The 18,202-nt window shown below is 43.3% G+C and overlaps 1 protein-coding gene across 1 annotated transcript in view; it reads left to right on the forward strand.

Annotated features, from left to right (window-relative positions):
- The window catches only part of VWA3B (von Willebrand factor A domain containing 3B), a 204,174-nt gene extending 188,853 nt beyond the window's left edge, over positions 1-15,321 (forward strand). The window contains exons 24-27 of the mRNA XM_045826975.1: positions 1,185-1,309; positions 2,301-2,438; positions 4,739-4,839; positions 14,270-15,321. Of these exons, the coding sequence (XP_045682931.1) occupies positions 1,185-1,309; positions 2,301-2,438; positions 4,739-4,839; positions 14,270-14,525 (620 nt within the window). The 3' untranslated portion in view covers positions 14,526-15,321. The remainder of the gene's footprint in view (positions 1-1,184; positions 1,310-2,300; positions 2,439-4,738; positions 4,840-14,269) is intronic.
- Positions 15,322-18,202: the final 2,881 nt, after the last annotated feature.

Genomic DNA, 18,202 nt, shown 5'->3' on the forward strand with positions numbered 1-18,202 from the left:
TGGAGTGAATTACAGAAGTGCATCTATGGGTCTGAGCATTTGAGATGAGCTCACAGACTGAGGCATGGAACTCTTCTTTGCAAGCACAAGGCCCACAAACCTGCCATTTCCCTGGGGCTTAGGTTTGCTGGGAGGTGATTATAGGAGGCTCTCCTGCTTGGTCTTCTGATTTTGAGCCTTGGAGAGGGGTCCAAGGCAAATTTGGCAGTTGAATGAAAATGCTAAAAATGACTGGATTACAAATGACTAGATTAAAGGCTTGGGATCAGTTTTACTGGCCAGGATCCCAGAGAAAAGTAAATTGGCTCAAGTTTTCCTCAGCACCATCTCTGCGTGATTAAAAAAAAATTGCTGAAGACTTGTTGCTGCCAGTCTGGGGAAATAGAGGAAAGGAGTCTACCTCCTTGCCTCTGAGCATCCTGATAAACCAGGTCATCAGCTTGTTATGTCCATTCTGAACAATATGGTTATTCCTTAAGTAGATAATGCACATAGACCTTGGAACACAGTGAGCCAGACAGGATCCCTGCCCCAATTCCCAAGGTGGCAGCGACAACCAGCCAGCTCTGGGTCCTCATCACTTTGGGTTGTACATTTTAGGGAAGCTGTGGGATGTGCTCCGACCTGCTTACCTCTGCATTTACCTAACAAAAAGCTGGTGGTGAGAATTGACATTTCCTTTTCACTTCCATAATTTAATAACATTGATTTTTAGTATCGAAGCATTGATTTTCCACATTTAAGCATTAGATATTGAAGGGAACATGGCTAAAATAAATAAATAGGGAAACCGGATGGTAGGAAGTGTCCAGAAAGAAGGTATTTGTTTCTAAGAATGGCATGTCCCATCAGGATGGCTGCTAGTGACCTGCATGAGTAAGCACGTGCACGTTTTCCGAACGCCCAGCTTAGTGGAGCCCAGACCAGAGCACTGCACTCCCCTGCTGTACTCCCCCTGCCTTCCCATTGTATGACTGCACTCCCCTGCTGCACTCCCCTGCTGCACTCCCCTGCTGCACTCCCCCTGCCTTCCCATTGTATGGCGTGCAATGCGATCTGGTGGAGAAGTTGGGGGCATACTGATCTAGACAGGCGTGTTATGACTCAGCCCAGTCAACAGCATGGGGTCAGCTTGAGGGAACAGACATTACTGGTCTTCACTTTTTAACTTTGATTCCTTCCAGGCATTGTGAAGAAGTGCATAAGCCCCACCCATGCACTGGTGGGCTTCAGGTACGGAGACACCAAGGTTGTGCCCATTTCCTTCATCACGCCTGTGGGGGGCGCCATGCCCTGCCCGCTGCTCCAGGTACCTGTTCTAGCACCTCTTTGGGTCCTTTTTCACCATTCCCAGTGCTCTGAGGACAACAACTTCTGTTGGGCCCTTTGCTGAGCTCTGGTTGGGCTCCTGCCAAGGGCATGCACTTGGACGGGCAGAGCAATGGCCCCTGTTCCTATGACCCCTTGCCTAGAGATTTCTTTGCTCATGACCCTGATCTGCTAACACTTTACAGATCATAGATGATCCAAGAATGGAGTTGCTGTAGCTGCTACTGCTCTTGAAACTGGAACTGGAAAAGAGTTTAAATCTACTAAAATAGATTTAAAACAAGGGCAGAGGACATGCTTTCCTTGATACCAAACCAGAGAATAAAGAGAAAGCTCCCCAGAATGCCACTGCTGTGGACCCTTAGAGAGCATGAGCCAGGAGGAAAGTACTGAGCACATTCAGAGCATGTCTGTTCCCACTTCCCTAGGCCTGGTCCAGGGTGCATGTCAGTGAACTTTTTCCTGACTAATGCCCCGCAGCCTGTGTGTCCCTTCCCAAGGTGCCCTTTCTGCTAGGAGCTTTCTCTGTGTAACTTTTACCCATAGAGTCCAGCTGTGAGCTGAGAGCAATGTTCAACAAACCTGCTCCTTTCCTGGTCCTGCATGACAGGCCTTACCGTACATGAAGACAATGTTCATACCTCTCTGGTCTTCAGGCAAAGCACTCCAGGGTCCCACCACCAGGCTTGGCAGGCTATGTTTCCAGGCCCCTCCCCATCTTGCTGGTGATGCCTGAGGCCCTAGGTTGGGTGAAAAAGTGCTGGTATATACAATGTGGCTTCCCCAAACTAATCACTAAATTCCAGGTGTGGCCCAATGAGTACAAAGAATTTTAAAACTATTGACTTTCTGAGAAAAAGATTATGTATATGAAATTTAGAATCCTGGAGTATTTAAAACAAGCTTATATTAATGTTGTCTATACCATCAACAAGCAAAACGTACGCTGTGAAATATGATCTGACCTACAGGTTGGAGACTATGTATTTGCCAAAATTGTGATCCCCAACGGATTTGACTTCTACGTCCCTGCCATTGTCATAGCAGTTCCAAATCCAGATGTGGCCGAAGACAAATTCTACACAGTTTTGAAGAGTAACAACCGGAGAGTAAGTAGAACTGCATTTGGGAAAGGACTGTCCCAAGGCAGGAAGTGGCTTCTGTGCCCTTCTGCTCTTGCGGCCATGCCCAGCTCCTTCCTGGCACTGCAGGTGTCTTGAACAAATGATTTTCCTGGCTGTGCCTGTTCCCCCTGTGACTCAGATTCTGCCCACTCTACGATATAAAAGAGCCTTACTAAAAGAGCCTTGTCCTCCCATCTCCACCTCCCACTCCTCCGTCAAATGGCCTTCTTAGGTCCCACTCTGTATTCACGGCTGGGGGCACACTTGTCTTCTTCAAGGTCCCTCCTGTTCTCACAGCTCCACTCTCTCTCTCTTGCTTCCCTGCTGCTGCTCAGAAAGCCCCTGCCTTATGCTCCCCTGCCAGTCCTCCCAGTGCATTGTTCCTAAAAGTTTTAGAAAAAGTCTTTTTCTGTTTACTAATCTGACAACATCACTTGCCTGCCTGATGCCCCTGTCCCCACAACATACACTTCCCTCAGTCTCAGACAATGTGCTGCTTCAGGGCGTGAGTACAACACAGGGACTACAGCCAACATCTAGTAACTATGTGTGGCCCCGGGGTCCCTGGAAACACGGGGACCACTGTGCAAAGTATAGGATTGTCTGTCCACTATGCTGTGCACCTGAAACTAATACAAAATAATAGCAAATGTAAACTGTAATTGAAAATTTTAAAAAGAAGAAGCAGAGAAAAGAAAATGCACAGCTTGACGCCAGCACATTTTGGGCCTGCCATGTGGTCTTGGCCCCCAGCCCCGCAGGCGGCCGCCTCCTGAATCCAGTGGCTTTCCTAGGGCCCTGGGCTGTCCCTTTTCCTGGACGGCCCTTCCCATCCTTTTGCCATGGACACTCCTGTCACTTGAAAGATTCTACCTAGTTGTGGCTTCCTGCTCAGGCCCTCAGGGTCCCCTGTCCTGCCCTTTCCCCACACTGGCTTCCTCAGCAACCCCCCAGCTCCTTAAAGGCAGGAGCTGCGGCCCCATCGTCTCTGCACCGTGACACAGCTCAATGAACAGAAGGTTCTCACAATTCAGTTGCTTTTTAAACTATTTGAATAAATGACGTTTCTAATGGAAAGAACTTAGCTTGAGTGGACTACTTAATGTCTGGAAAATAGATTGGTGAGCAAAAAAGAGCAAATAAAAGCACAGTGGCTAACTTTATTAGGCACCTAGGACATGCCACAGGTACTAATCCAAGTGCTTTACCCATAGTGGGCAATTGAGTGTTCAGAACCTGTGAAGTGGGAACTGTCATTACCCCATTTTCAAGATAAGGAAACTGAAGCAGAGAGGTTCAGCCGCACACAGGGTGAGTGTGGAACAGGCAGCCTGGCTCCATGGTCTGCACTCTAAACCTCTGTGTCTGACTGTCTACTCTACGGAATAAAAATATCTAGTCAGTTCTTGACTGTAGTATGAGGATATTTGCCAGGGAAGGTATCATGGGAAATGAATTCTAGGATTAAGGGCAAAGGGTGAAGACTGTCAGAGCCAGTGGGCCCAGAGGCACCAAATTGCAATCTGACAGAACAAGAGGGAGAAAAGGTGCCTTCTCCTCAACCCAGGAAAAGCCCTGAGAAAAAAAAAATGGACTTTTCTGGAGCTGTTTGGATGACAGTCATGAGGCAGCTGGGAAGCACACCAGGTGGCACTGCTCTGGGCGCATCTACCAGGCGAGAGAGGAGAAAGCAAATCAAGGAATGATTGAAGAGACATCCTCGGGCTGTCCCCAGGGTGTGGAGAGGGATGAAACAGTTGACTCAGCATCTCTGAGCAAGAGACTCAGAGCCCAGGAAGGACCTTGGATTTACCCATGGGGCAGTGGGGCCCTGGAAACCAGAGCAGCAGTCAGGGTTATGAGGGCAGGGAAATGGACACTGGAAACAGTTCTGATAGAGATGCTGGGAGGCTCATGGGGCTGAAGTAGGGCATTCATCAGGGGGTGATGGTGATAGTTTATAAGACCAGGAAAAAGATGGCCAAGGCCAAAATAAAGATGGGACGATGGTTATACAATGTGCGGGTCTGCACCCACCGCATCTTATGTGGACGGATTTGGCAAGTGATCCAGGATACAGAGAAATGACAGAGAGGACTCAACGATGATTTTTGTTCAGTATATAATTGTCAAGCTAGGCTCTGTATTTAAACTGCACTCTCAAATATCACTCTGAATAGGATAATGGCTAATAGCTATCATAATGGGTTGAGCTAGAATAAAATTACATCTGAATTGTGGACATGTCTGATTGCAATTGAGTTAACTCTTTGGTATTATTACAGGAATTTTGCCCTCGGAGTGCACTTATTAAAATCAGCCAAAACAAGTATGCTCTTTCCTGCTCCCACATAAAGTCACCCCCAGTTCAGGAGGATCCAAAAGTGTAAGTGCACGTAATATTCTACTCCCTGAGTTTTATTTATATCTTTGCACCTTTAATCAGGATCTGAGTTGAGATTAATGATCTCTAAGTACTTGGGGAGAAAAGCAGAGGGGGACAACTTCCTGCTTGAAATGCAGTTCTAAGATTATTCTTCCTTCAGTATCACACCTTTTATCTCCTGGTTACTTGTTCATCTGGTTCTAATCTCAAATCCAACATTATTTTACTGACCTTTCAGGAAGGAAGCCCTTGAATGGCAGAGGGTTCAAAATTAATTGAATATGGCCAAAGCTGATGCAGAGTTTCATTTCAACTCAAAATTTGACATTTGATTTTGAATGATTTGTGAAGACATTTTAGCAAAGTTGTTTTGCAAAATGTGTTATCCATTTGACTTAGTTCTTAGTTCTTGAGTAGTTGTTAATGCAGAGAGTTTTAGTATCACTGTATTTGCAATGTGAAATTGTGTGAGGCTGTTAGGGATATCCTCTTTCCTTTGTCAAATGATGATTGCATTCTCTGACAGCACAGCTGAGAGAGGGGTGTGTATTTGATGGAGGGAAATGACTGCCTTCCCTTCCCTTCATTTCCTTTCATGGCATCATTTAGTCATGTGAGGTCTGTTCTGAGTGAATAGATAAACTAACCTGTCTATTACTTTCTCCATTTAGAGAACACCCATGTAATTTCTCCTGTGTGATCTTCTTGATAATGCCAAGAAGACAGGGGACCAGGAGGAATTTTCCCCTATTTGGCATGGACTTGCAGCCCTGAGTTCTCCCCTGACCACCCCTGGATCACATAAGAAGGGTGTAGCTTTGGCTGCTGAAGTGGGGCGGGGGTGCATAGTGGGTCTGATGCTCTGCCTTCTGGTATTCTATATTCAACCACCACAGGCTGGGAACCAAGTGCTCCTCCAGGCAGGGCACCTCTGTCAGGCCTGAGCTGAATATGTACCTTATGTCATGTGACTGTCTAGACTTCCCTGCCAGCAGAGCTGGAATCTACCCTCCTCTCCTCCTTGGCAGAGAAAGGCTTGGGCAGGTTACCTCTGAGGCTCCCTTTTGAGAACACTCACTTTAGGGGGAGCTCAGGAAACCCAGATAGGACTAATTATTTTCTCTGTGTTCCTTGAAAATCACTGCACACCTGAAGAAGATTGTTGGGCACTGAGACCCTTAAGGCCAGGATCTCCCCCTGATGTGTGATTGCAATTGTATGATCTCGGGGCATGGCTGGGCACAAGCCTGTGGGAGGGGAGACCCTCTCCCAGGGTTCTGATGCAGATTGTTTGGGTCTGTGGTCAGCTTTGTTGGGAACCGCCCTGACTGGTATCAGAGGCTGAAACCCCCGCCTAAGCTAAGGCTAAGGGAACGCCCTTGGAACCGTAAGCCAGCAAGGAGACAAAAGCTTATCTCCCTGGCAGGAATGCTGCTTCTGCTGCTTTATTCATGACTGAACCCCCCAAAGCTTGGTCGGTTAGCCAAAGACAGGTAAGATTCCCCACGGGGGAACAACCTAAGCCAGGCACGATCACTTTTGGGAGGCCCCCCCCAAAAGAAGGACTTGGGGGGCTGCAGCAAAAGGGGGTGATGGACCCTCACTCCTCGGCTTTGACAAAGTCTGAGTTCTCAGCATCTGGAAGAAAATCTCCTTATCTCTCGGTGGCCTTAGTTCCCTTGCTCCACCTAAGCCTGAAACAATGACAGGGTAGTACAGCTCGGTACTGAGAAGTGCAGATTTCCCGGGGTGATCAGGCCTAAGAAAGAACATGTAAATTACTGTGAAACCTTCTTTGTTTAGAATGCTCTCAGTTGAATGAGAAGGGTCTTAGGAGGAAGTTAGTTTGTTCCTCAGTCTTACAGCTCTTTGACCCCCCAACTCAATAGACGGGCAGAGTTCTTTGTTTTCTATAGTTCCTTACTTCCCCTAATGAGTACTGTACTTTACCTGAATTATTATGTAGCATGAGCCCAATAAAAGCAGGTATGGACTGTAAATCGGTGCGCTCCCCACTAGGGGGGGTGGCCATTCCGTCCCTACTTCCCCACAGAAACTAGTTTGTCTCTGTGCATGTTTTTTCTCGCGTGTTTATCGTCGAGCCATCCACAGTGTTCCGTGGTCACTGCTGGCCAGTGACCCACGCGCAACAAGCTTTCAATTCCTGTCACACAAAATATTACCCTCTCGTTACCTTTCTTTGAGTAGTTCAGTAATTTTCCATCAGGCTATTTGGATTTATGAGTATCTCCGAAAGGAAATTACAATTCCCATATTGTTTAACATACCTCCCTTTTCTCCATGTAGTGTGATCTCACATTGTCTTACTGACAAAAGGGATATTAGGTCATAAATTGAAACTTCAAGACTGAGCACTACCTCTGACATTACCTGAGAAGAATCACCTCCCATAATCTCTCCCTATCACTACTGATGACTTTTCCCTTTGAATGAGCTGTGCATCTGAAATCATTTAGCCTCTGTAAGTTATTACTTTCTTGGTCCCATCTCATCAGATCAGGAACCACACTTTCATGCTGGAGCAAAGCCCTAAAAAACAAGCACTCAGCAATAAATGCTGTCTGTGAGTGTCCTGCTATCCAGAGACACAAATGTCATTGACTGTTTTGAGAGAGTGTGCTATGGTGCCTTGGTTTTGGGAAGAGAACACAGAGAGCCAGAATTTCTTTAACGCTGAGGGCCAGTGGTGGCAATTTGAATGACAACATCCTTTTCTTAGACTCTCCATGTTCTACCCCTTCCATTGTTAAAAGCCAGGGGCCACCTGGTCCTCATCAGACATCTGTTCATCCTCATCAGACATCTGTTCAGTGCCTACCCCAAAGGTCCTCCTGTTCTTTCTGTTGTAAGACACCTTGCTGACATGCACACGCTTTGGGCAGAATAGAAATGAGACCTCAGAATCAGCAAGAAGATGGGCAAGCTGACAATGCTGGACCAAGCAAATGAGATGGATGTTGACCCAAGGAGAGCATGGAGTGGGCGTCAGCACTCTCTTCCCCAAAGCACCCAGCTACTTCTGGAGAGCCGACAAAAACACCATACCTGGCTCACACCACCACACCAGTGTTGGTCTATTTGTCATATTATTTAACCAAATCTGTAGCCTAAAATAATTAATAGGACACTTAAATTAACTCAGTTTGGGTATAAGATAGGTCAAAAGAAAGCCACTAGTGGGGCCTTTCCAGCATGCTGATGGAGAATGTCTATGGGTGGTGAGTCAGGACTCTGGTGCCTACCCCTTTGCACAGAGGCAATCTAGGCCAAGGCGAGTGAGGTACATGGGTGGTGGCTCAGAGCTGTCACATCCCCCAATGAGAGGACATTTCCTAGTAGAATATCTTGAACTTGGTCAATGTCAGTCATTCTGGAGAGTATAATAGAGTGAACAAGCAGCATCTGCTTGGTTGTAGTAAACACTATTCCTCAATCAAAATCCCATTCTGCTTTTTATTCTAATCATGACAACCTGTAGTGCTTTATTCCTATTTCATAAGTAATGCATAGTTAATATGATTTAGAAATAAAAGCAAAAAGCGAAAGAATATAAAAACCATCCATAGACTTCTGGCTAAGATGGAGGCGTAGGTAGACACACTGTGCCTCCTCACACAACCAAAAGAAGGACAACAATAATTTAAAGGCAAAAAACAACCATAACTGACAGAAAATCCAACTGTATGAAAGCCCAGCAACCAAGGAGTTATAGAAGACACATTCATCCAGACCAGTAGAAAGGGCAGAGACAGGCAGCCTGGCAGAGACCACTCGAGGCAAGGTGGTGGCTAGAGGACCCAGTGAGGTGGCAGATTGTGGAGCAGGGCATGCAAGGCTGCAGCTGGCCAGCAAGGCAGCAGTGGGCAGACCCAGTGAGATGGAGGATTGAAGACTGGGTGGTCCCACCTTCCCATGCAGATAAACTGGGAGAAACACCTGGGGAGCAGGATGGACTGCGCAACCCAGGGTGGCAACACAGGGGAAGTAAAGCCTCAAACCACTGATTGAAAACACCTGTGGGGGTTGAGGCACCAGGAGAGACTCCCAGCCTCACAGGGAGAGTTCATTGGAGAGACCCACAGGGTCCTGGAACATACACAAACCCACCCACATGGAAATCAGCACCAGAAGGACCCAATTTGCTTGTGGGAAGTGGGGGAAGTGACTGAAATCTGACAGAGAGCGGAGCAAGTGCAACTGTTCCCTCTCCACCCCTTCCCCACATACAGTGTCACAACACAGTGACGTCCGTTACCCCGCCCTGGTGAACACCTGAGGCTCCACCCCTCACTACATAACAGGTGCATCAAGACAAAAAAAAAATGGCCCAAATGGAAGAACAGATCAGAGCTTCAGAAAAAATACAACTAAATGATGAAGAGATAGCCAACCTATCAGATGCACAGTTCAAAACATGGGCAATCAGGATGCTCACAGAATTGGTTGAATTTGGTCACAAATTAGATGAAAAAAATGAAGGCTACACTAAGTGAAATGGAGGAAAATGTACAGGGAATCAGTAGTAATGGGAAGGAAACTGGGACTCAAATCAACAAGTGTGGGCCAGAAGGAAGAAAGAAACATCCAACCAGAAAAGAATGAAGAAACAAGAATTCAGAAAAGTGAGGAGAGGCTTTGAAACCTCCAGGACATCTTTGAACTTTCCAACATCCTAATTATAGGGGATACCAGAAGGAGAAGAGGAAGAGCAACAAATGAAAAAGTTACCTGAACAAATAATGAAGGAGAACTTCCCCAATCTGGCAAAGGAAATAGACTTCCAGGAAGTCCAGGAAGCTCAGAGAGTCCCAAAGAAGTTGGACCCAAGGAGAAACACACCAAGGCACATCCCCAAGATTAAAATTAAGGAGAGAATCTTAGAAGCAGCAAGAGATAAGGAGACAGTGACCTACAAAGGAGTTCCCATCAGACTGTAAGCTGATTTCTCAAAAGAGATCTTGCAGGCAAGAAGGGGCTGGAAAGAAGTATTCCAAGTCATGAGACGCAAGGACCTACATCCAAGATTACTGTGTCCAGCAAAGCTACCATTTAGAGTGGAAGGGCAGATAAAGCGCTTCTCAAATAAGGTCAAGTTAAAGGAGTTCATCATCACCAAGCCTTTATTATATGAAATGTTAAAAGGATTTATCTAAGAAAAAGAAGATAAAAATATGAACACTGAAATGGCAGCAAACACAGTTATTAACAACCACACCTGAAACAAAAGCAAAAAGCAAACTAAGCAAACCACTAGAACAGGAATAGAAACGCAGAAACGGAGATCATAGGGAGGGTTAGCAACAGGGGAGTGAGAGGGGGAGAGAGGGGGAAAAAGTACGGAGAATAAGGAGCATAGATGGTAGGTAGAAAATAGATAGGGGGAGGTTCAGAATAGTATGGGAAATGTAGAAGCCAAAGAACTTGTTCGAATGAGCCATGGACATGAACTAAAAGGCAGGGAATGTGGGTGGGACGGGAAGTGCAGGGCTGAGGGGAGTGAAGGGAGGAAAATGGGACAACTGTAATGGCATAATCAATAAAATATATTAAAAAATTAAAAATATAAAGACAATAGTCCCACATTTCAAAAGTAATCACCATTTATATTTGATATATATTCTTTGAGAGTGTTTTCTGTGTTGATTCTTTTTACTCAGAATAAAAATCTTTGTTTCTTTTTGTCCTTGGTGATGGTTGCAAAAAATGTTTTAAAATGTGAATATGTGTCAATTCTACTGAAATCCATTTCCCTGGGGCAACTATTAAAAGACTAATGCAAAGGCTTCCAGTCACCTTGTACACATTCACAATCTTAACAAGAATGAAAACCTAATATACATTCTGTTTTGTAACTTTTTTCCACTTAACAATAGATTATTTGTCTCTGTGTGATAAGAATACCTACTGTTTCATGATCACTTTCTCAGAATTTAATTATTCAGGTGTTCCATAACTTATAAAATGTGACTGACCCCCTACTGAGGGCTAGACACACAGTGCTTCTTAGTCTTTCTTGCTCCTCTTCTTGGGTTCCTTCCAAGATCCATCTTTTCCCTGGGGCCCTTCAGGTAGGTAGGCGGGCCTCTCCTCTACCTCACTCTTTGGGTGCTTTCACTATACCTGAAAAACTACTTCCTACCCCTACTACCTTGTCACTATTCTCTCTGAGAGGTTATAGGTCAGAGACTGGATTGTAATGAATTCTAATCCATGAGACAGACATAAAAACCTCTGAAAGGGAAATCGTATGTATCATCCTAGTCTGCTTTGGAGGGAGGTAGCAATTTGAGGGATAATTGATGGTAATGTGGTGCATAAGACTTTAGATTTCAAGGAACAAGGCTGATAATTACAACCTGGTAGTGTGATTTCCAGATGAGTCTCTGAGAATCTGGCCTCACAGGACCTACAGGTCCACACAGGTGCTGGCCTTATATTTAAAGGTAATTTTGATGGTGGCCTCCTGGGAAGCCTTTTTCTAATGCTACTGCTATTGCTCAGGCCTTTTTTTATTATGGTAAAATACACAAATGTAACACAAAATTTACCATTTTAATCATTTTAAGCATACAGTTCAGTAACATTAAGTATAACTCACATTATTGTGCAACCATCACTGTTATCCCTCTTCAGACCTTTCTCATTATCCCAAACTGAAATTCTGTAACTACTGAACACTAACTGCCCATTCCCCTAACCCCCAGGCCTTAGCAACCACCCTTTTTTTTTACTTCCCATCTCCATGAACTTGACTACTCTAGGGACCTCATGTAAGTGGAATCAAACAGTATTTGTCATTTTGTGACTGGCTTGTTTTACTTAGCATAATTCCCTCATGGTTCATCCATGTTATATCAAATGCTAGACTTCCTTCTTTATTATTTATTTTTTTATCTTTTGATTTTTTTTTAAATGTTGTTCAAATACAGTTGTCTCCATTCCCCCGTACACACTCTCCCCAACCCCACCAACCCCCCTCTCCCACCCTCCATCCTACCCTCCTTTGGTTTGTCCATGGGTCCTTTATACATGTTCCTTGATGACTTCCCCTTTTTTTTTTTTTGCCTGTTATCCCCTCCCCTCTGGTTACTGTCAGTTTGTTCTTTATTTCTGTGTCTCTGGTTACATTTTGCTTGCTTGTTTGCTTTATTGATTAGGTTCCACATAAAGGTGAGATCATATGGTATTTGTCTTTTACCACCTGGCTTGCTTCACTTACCATAATGCTCTCCAGTTCCATCCATGCTATTGCTAAGGGTAAGAGTTCCTTCTTTCTTTCTGCTGCAAAGTACCATATTTTTCTGACTATAAGATGCACCTACCCCCCAAATTTGGGAGGAAAATGCAGTGACTCTGCTCCTGCCTCCTGTGACCCCACTCCACCACCACCACCACCCACAGTGAGCCAGGTAAGCTACATTTGGACTCTAAGACACACACCCCTTTTTCTCCCAAATTTGGGGGGGAGTACATCTTATAGTCTGAAAAATACAGTATTCCATTGTGTAAATGTACCACAGTTTTTTTATCCACTCATTTACTGATGGGCATCTCAGTTGCTTCCAGCACTTGGCTATTATAAATAACGCTGCTATGAACATTGGGGTTCATAGGTTCTTTTGGGATTCTTAGTGTATAATCCCAGAAGTGGAATTTCCAGGTCAAAAGGCAGTTCCATTTTTAGTTTTCTGAGGAAATTCCATACTATTTTCCATAGTGGCTGCACCAGTCTGAATTTCCACCAACAGTGCATTATGGTTTCCTTTTCTCTACAACCTCACCAGCACTTGTAGTTTGTTGACTTATTAATGATGGCCATTCTTACAGTTGTGAAGTGGTATCCCATTGTGGTTTTAATTTGCATCTCTCTGATTGCTAGTGATGCTGAGCATCCTTTCATATGTCTCTGGGCCCTCTGTATGTCCTCCTTGGGGAAGTGTTTGTTCAGGTCCTTTGTTCATTTTTTAATTGGATTATTTTGGACTTCCTTTTTCAAAGGCTGAATAGTATCCCATTGATGTGTATATCATATTTTGTTTACCCATTTATCTGTCAATGAACACTTGGGTTGCTTCTACCTTTTGGCTATGTGGATAGTGCAGCTATGAACATGTGTGTTCAAATATCTGTTTCAGTCCTTGCTTTCATTGTGGGTGTATAATCAGAAGAGGAATTGCTGAATCATATGATAGTTCTATTTTTAATATTTTGGGGGACTGCCATACTGTTTTCCAGAGCAGCTGCACCATTTTACATTCCCACCAATAGTGCACAAGGGTTCCAGTTTCTCTATATCCTTGCCAACACTTGTTATTTTGGGGTTTTATTTATTTTCGTTTTGATAATAGCTATCCTAATGGGTATGAAATCATAAAACCAATGTTTTAATATCTCTTGGAAGTTACCTCTAGAATGTTTGAGTCAATCTTTGATAAGTATAACACATGGTAAATCTTAATCCTTTGAAAAGGGATTTGATCAATGGAATTTTTCTCTTTAGAAATAACTAAAAATCTTTTTCCACCCTATTAATTTTTCTTGACAATTTCCAAAAGGATCTGAAACAACTATCATCAAAGTTATTCAGAGTGAAGGCTGGGTGATCAAGGTGGCAGATACTGATTATGGGAACAAAATGTGTTTTAACACCAGGCATCTGGTGTCCTTAACTTACCCTGAAAGCTCTGCAAAAGACAAGTCCCCAAAATGGTGTGCCACAATGGCACAGCTGAAATGAGGTCAAGGTGTTCCCAAGATGCCTCCTTTGAAAGACACTTCTGGATAAATAAATTGTCCAATATATTCTTTGTTTTTTCCTACCCTTTGAAAAATCTCTCTCCCTGTCCCTCACCTTCATCCCTAGCCTGGCAACCACCATTCTACTCTGTTTCTGTGAGTCTGGCTTATTTGAGCTTTCACATAAGCGAGATCACAGTCTTCGTCTTTCTCTGATATATCTCACTTAGCATCATACCCTCAGGTTCCAATAATGTTGTCACAAATGGCAAGATTTCCTTCTTGTTTACTGCTAAGTAATATTCCATTATATATAAGTATTATATTTTCTTTACCCATTCATCCATTGATGGATACTTCCATTTTCTTAGCTGTTATGAATAATGCTTCAATGAACATAGGGGAGCAGATACCTCTTCAAGATAGTATTCCAGTTTCTTTGGATAAATACCCAGAAGTGGAATTGCTGGATTGTATGGTAGTTCTATTTTTAGTTTTTTGAGGGTCCTCCATACTGTTTTCATAGTAGTTGCACCAATTTACATTCCCACCAGTATGCACAAGGGTTCCCTTTTCTCCACATCCTCACCAACACTTGTTATCTCTTGGCTTGGATCTCTCTGTAGACACAGTGGTTGTCAAGACCATGGTAACCGTGATTTCTGCTCTCTAGGGAGAATGTGGACATGAGGAACTCAACATTCCTTATTAGGCCAACCAAGGAAGCTGGCGCCACAGATTTACGAGAGCTGAGACAGGAGAACCCTAGAAGAAAGAAAAAGAAGCCTGCCAAGAGGCTGCCTCTCCTGGAAGTGGCGTCCTCAGACTCAGAGGACCCTTTTCATGGCAACAGGTCCCAAGAGTCCTTCCCCAAGAGACACACCAAGGTGGGAGGGGGGACGACATTGTTTATCTCTGGAACACCCTGAAATCTCTCTCAAGAGTAGTGCACGTGAGATCACTCCCCAGTTTCTGGGCCAGTTTTGGTCCCAGTGCAGCAAAAACTCTAATATCTTAAGTAATACTGACATCCACTTCCCCTGAAAAGTTCCCCAGCCCAGGGTTTAGGAGTCAGCCAGCCTCACCATTGCTGCCACACCTCCACCTGAGCAGCTCTGTCTGCACTCCTAGAACCACCCACAGCAGCAAAAGGCCGGGACCGTCACCGAGAAACCTTAAAGCAGTGTAGTAGCAGCTATGTTTAAGAGAGTCTGCATTCCTCCAGGTATTCCCAGACCTCAGCCCCTTGACACAGTGGACCTAGCCCCTATGCAAGGTAAGGATGCCCTCCTCCATGCCACCCCTGCTGTCCCTGTTTGTAACAAAGGTAGACTTCCCTGCCATCCCCTACCACCTGTGTGAGCTTATTGTTTGGCTTTTCTATTTTTTATCCTGTTCTTTTCCCTGGCCTCACAAAACTGTACTCAGTTTTCTGGTAGACTCTCTGTGCCTAGAGTTTAATCTGATGGATTACTATCATAGGATTTTCAAATTTTTGGAAGTTAATTATAATCCAAGCCTGAAGTCTTGTTTTAAGTGGATTTTCTCATATGAATTAGAGATTTTATTATTTAGTGTTAAGACTGAAATTAAGACCTAGTAACTTGTATGAGAGCTGCAACACTGAACATTCCCTATTTATTGCTTTCTGGAGATTTGTATCCCTCCCTAATTATTTTTGTCTGTAGTCTGTTGTAGGTACCTCTAATTGAGTGTGGAACCAGAATAAAGGCTCTTACATTGGAAACATTTCAAAACTATTGGGTTGTGTGTTACTGCTTTCCTTGAACATATTTTAGCAATAACATGTAAAAGTATTCAACTCTATTAATATCTTAGTAAAATTAGCTTTATTAATTTCACAAATGACAAAGCTCATTCAAGTCACTTCTGATCAATATAATAGCTTTAGGGCTAGGTAATAATGGTATACAGATTAATAATAATAACTATATTGGATGCTTTTGCAAAAGCTAGGGCAGCATTCTAATACTCTAAAAATTCACAACCTCATTAAAAGTGATGTTCACATTTCTGAAAGCTAGGGAACCACCAAGTTTATGTCAAAGAAATTTAAAGAGGAATCCATTTCCAAAAATGTGGAAGGAAAAGGGACAGGAGCTCAGCATTAAGCTATAAGCAGAATGCAGTGAGGAAGGAATTAAGGAGTGAGGAGACGATCCAGAACAAGACAGGGAGTTGTGGGGTGGGGGTGCTGCCACCCAGACAGAGCCCAGGGTTTCTCCCAGGCAGGAAGGTTCTGGAGCCCAGGTTTGGTCTGCACAGTGGAGAACGGGTGAGGCAGGGCAGAAACCATTCCTCCAGTGGCTGTAATTTATTCATGCCTGCGTGCATTCATGTGAGCCTGCATTCCTTTATCAATTACCCAAGAAGCAATTGAGTGTTGACATTGTGCCAGGCTCCAGAGAAACCTCAGACTTTTGAATGCTCACCTTCTCTCTCTATTCTACGTTTCTTCATCTCCAGAGGAGTGCAGGTATGAAGGAGTACAGGAAAAATACACATAATAATAGTTTATTGATGTAGTGTTACAAAGCATGATATACTCCATGACATTAAGTAATATGTCCAATGTGTCATCCTTCATTGATAATGCCCAGTTGATGTGCTGGGGAAAGTAGCTACAGAGTATTTGCACTTCCGGCCAACATGGAATAATAGAAAACTGAATCCCCTCCCCCATCCGAAACAAATAAGAACTTGATAAAATGTATTTAACAACAGCTTCCAAAACACTGGACATGGGTAGCAATCCCTGAGAAAGAAACAAGGTGAGACAGCCTCTAGACTGCAGCATGTACTTCTGTGAGCGTTGCCTCGGGTAATGCATGTGTTTGTCACTGAATAAATGTGCATCTTTAGTGTGTGCCAGAAGTAACAAAAGGGGTTCAATCTATAAAAAATAACAGCTATGTGTACAGATTTTATGGCCACCCTATGTAATTACCATGGATCATAAGTTAGGGTGGGGCATCAGGGTGAAGTGATTGACAGCCACACAGAACTATGTGGAATGGGTACAGGGTTACTCCCTGAAACAGAGAGATGAGCTCTTACCAAAAGAAAAGGCACAGGTGTTCAAGAAGAGGTTGGATGACCACTTAAGTGATATAAAAAAAGATCCATGCATCAAGTAACAGAGTTGCCAACAGTGCCTCTAAGTTCAACTCCAGGAGTCTATGGATCAATGACATAGTCCATTATCAACTCAGAGCATTTCCACATAGATGAAAACTATCCTTATAAAAGGGGGAGGAGTTATAGCCAACACAATTAGACAAGAAAAATTAATTAGGGAAATGGAATTGAAGAAGTAAAATTATAATTGCATGTGATGAAAAGTATACCTGAAAAACCTGAAAGAATCTATGATGGTGCCAACTCAAGCAATAACAATAGCTCAGTCCAGTGGCAGGACAGAAATTTAACATGCAGGAATCAGTAGTTTTCATGTACACAATGATTAACTAGAAGTTGTACTGATAGAGAAAACCTCATTTATAATAGCAACAAATAATACTCTGGTTTCTCTTTACATCATATAAATGTTTCACCTTATAAAGCAACAAATAAAATAAAAAGAGTCAATTTCCATTATTTGTGGCAGTTATATTCTATAAAGGCCTTTCCAGCACTAAATTCAGCTAATATAGAAGCATTGTGCTTAGGAGAAGAACAGGACTGGATTCCTGTTTGGTCACATCATTTCCACCAACTGATCAGTATGTAACCTTTTGCATGGGTTTCTGTTTAACAACATCTTATTTAATCTATGTTGTTGATTTATTAACATAGAACTCATGGCGAACAGCACTATTGCTCATGCCTGAATGAAGCTCAATCTAACACCTAATTTCTTTGCTGCTCACCTCACAGCCTTCTCACACACAGGAACACTGGACAGCACTTCAGCACAACGCTCAGGGCCACTTAAGCAGTGGAATCAACAGGAAGCACAGAAACATGAAACACATGGCACTAAATATGCCACTAAGTGAAAGGGCAGTTTTTCCCACTAAGAGCTGAAAGAAAGAAGAAAGGTGAGCCACATTTTTAACACTGAGCATACACATATCTGCCAAATGCCTTGAGTATTGATTTTGCAGCTACAAACAAATTTTAGTAAGTAGGTAAATTCACAAATATAGGATCCATAAGAAATGAACAACTTTTCTTACATTAAACTTGGCAAGAAATGTGCAAAAATAATATGACAAAAATGTAAACTATTCCTGAAAGACCAAAGTAGATTTAAATGTTTCTTGGTTTTAGATAGGATTGCTCAATGTTCTATCTCCCTAAGTCCATTTATAAATGCAATACAATCTCAATAAAGATAACACCAAATACTCTATGAGGTTTGAAAAGTTGATAGTAAAGTTCATATGAAAAAATAAAGGTGAGACTTCCAAGCAAGATAGAGGCGTAGGTGGACACACTGTGCCTCCTCACACAACCAAAAGAAGGACAACAATAATTTAAAGGCAAAAAACAACCATAACTGACAGAAAATCCAACTGTATGAAAGCCCAACAACCAAGGAGTTATAGAAGACACATTCATCCAGACCAGTAGAAAGGGCAGA

Source organism: Phyllostomus hastatus, unplaced genomic scaffold, assembly GCF_019186645.2.
Source record: "Phyllostomus hastatus isolate PE091 unplaced genomic scaffold, TTU_PhHast_1.1 phas_scaffold_78, whole genome shotgun sequence".
NCBI classification, from domain to species: domain Eukaryota; kingdom Metazoa; phylum Chordata; class Mammalia; order Chiroptera; family Phyllostomidae; genus Phyllostomus; species Phyllostomus hastatus.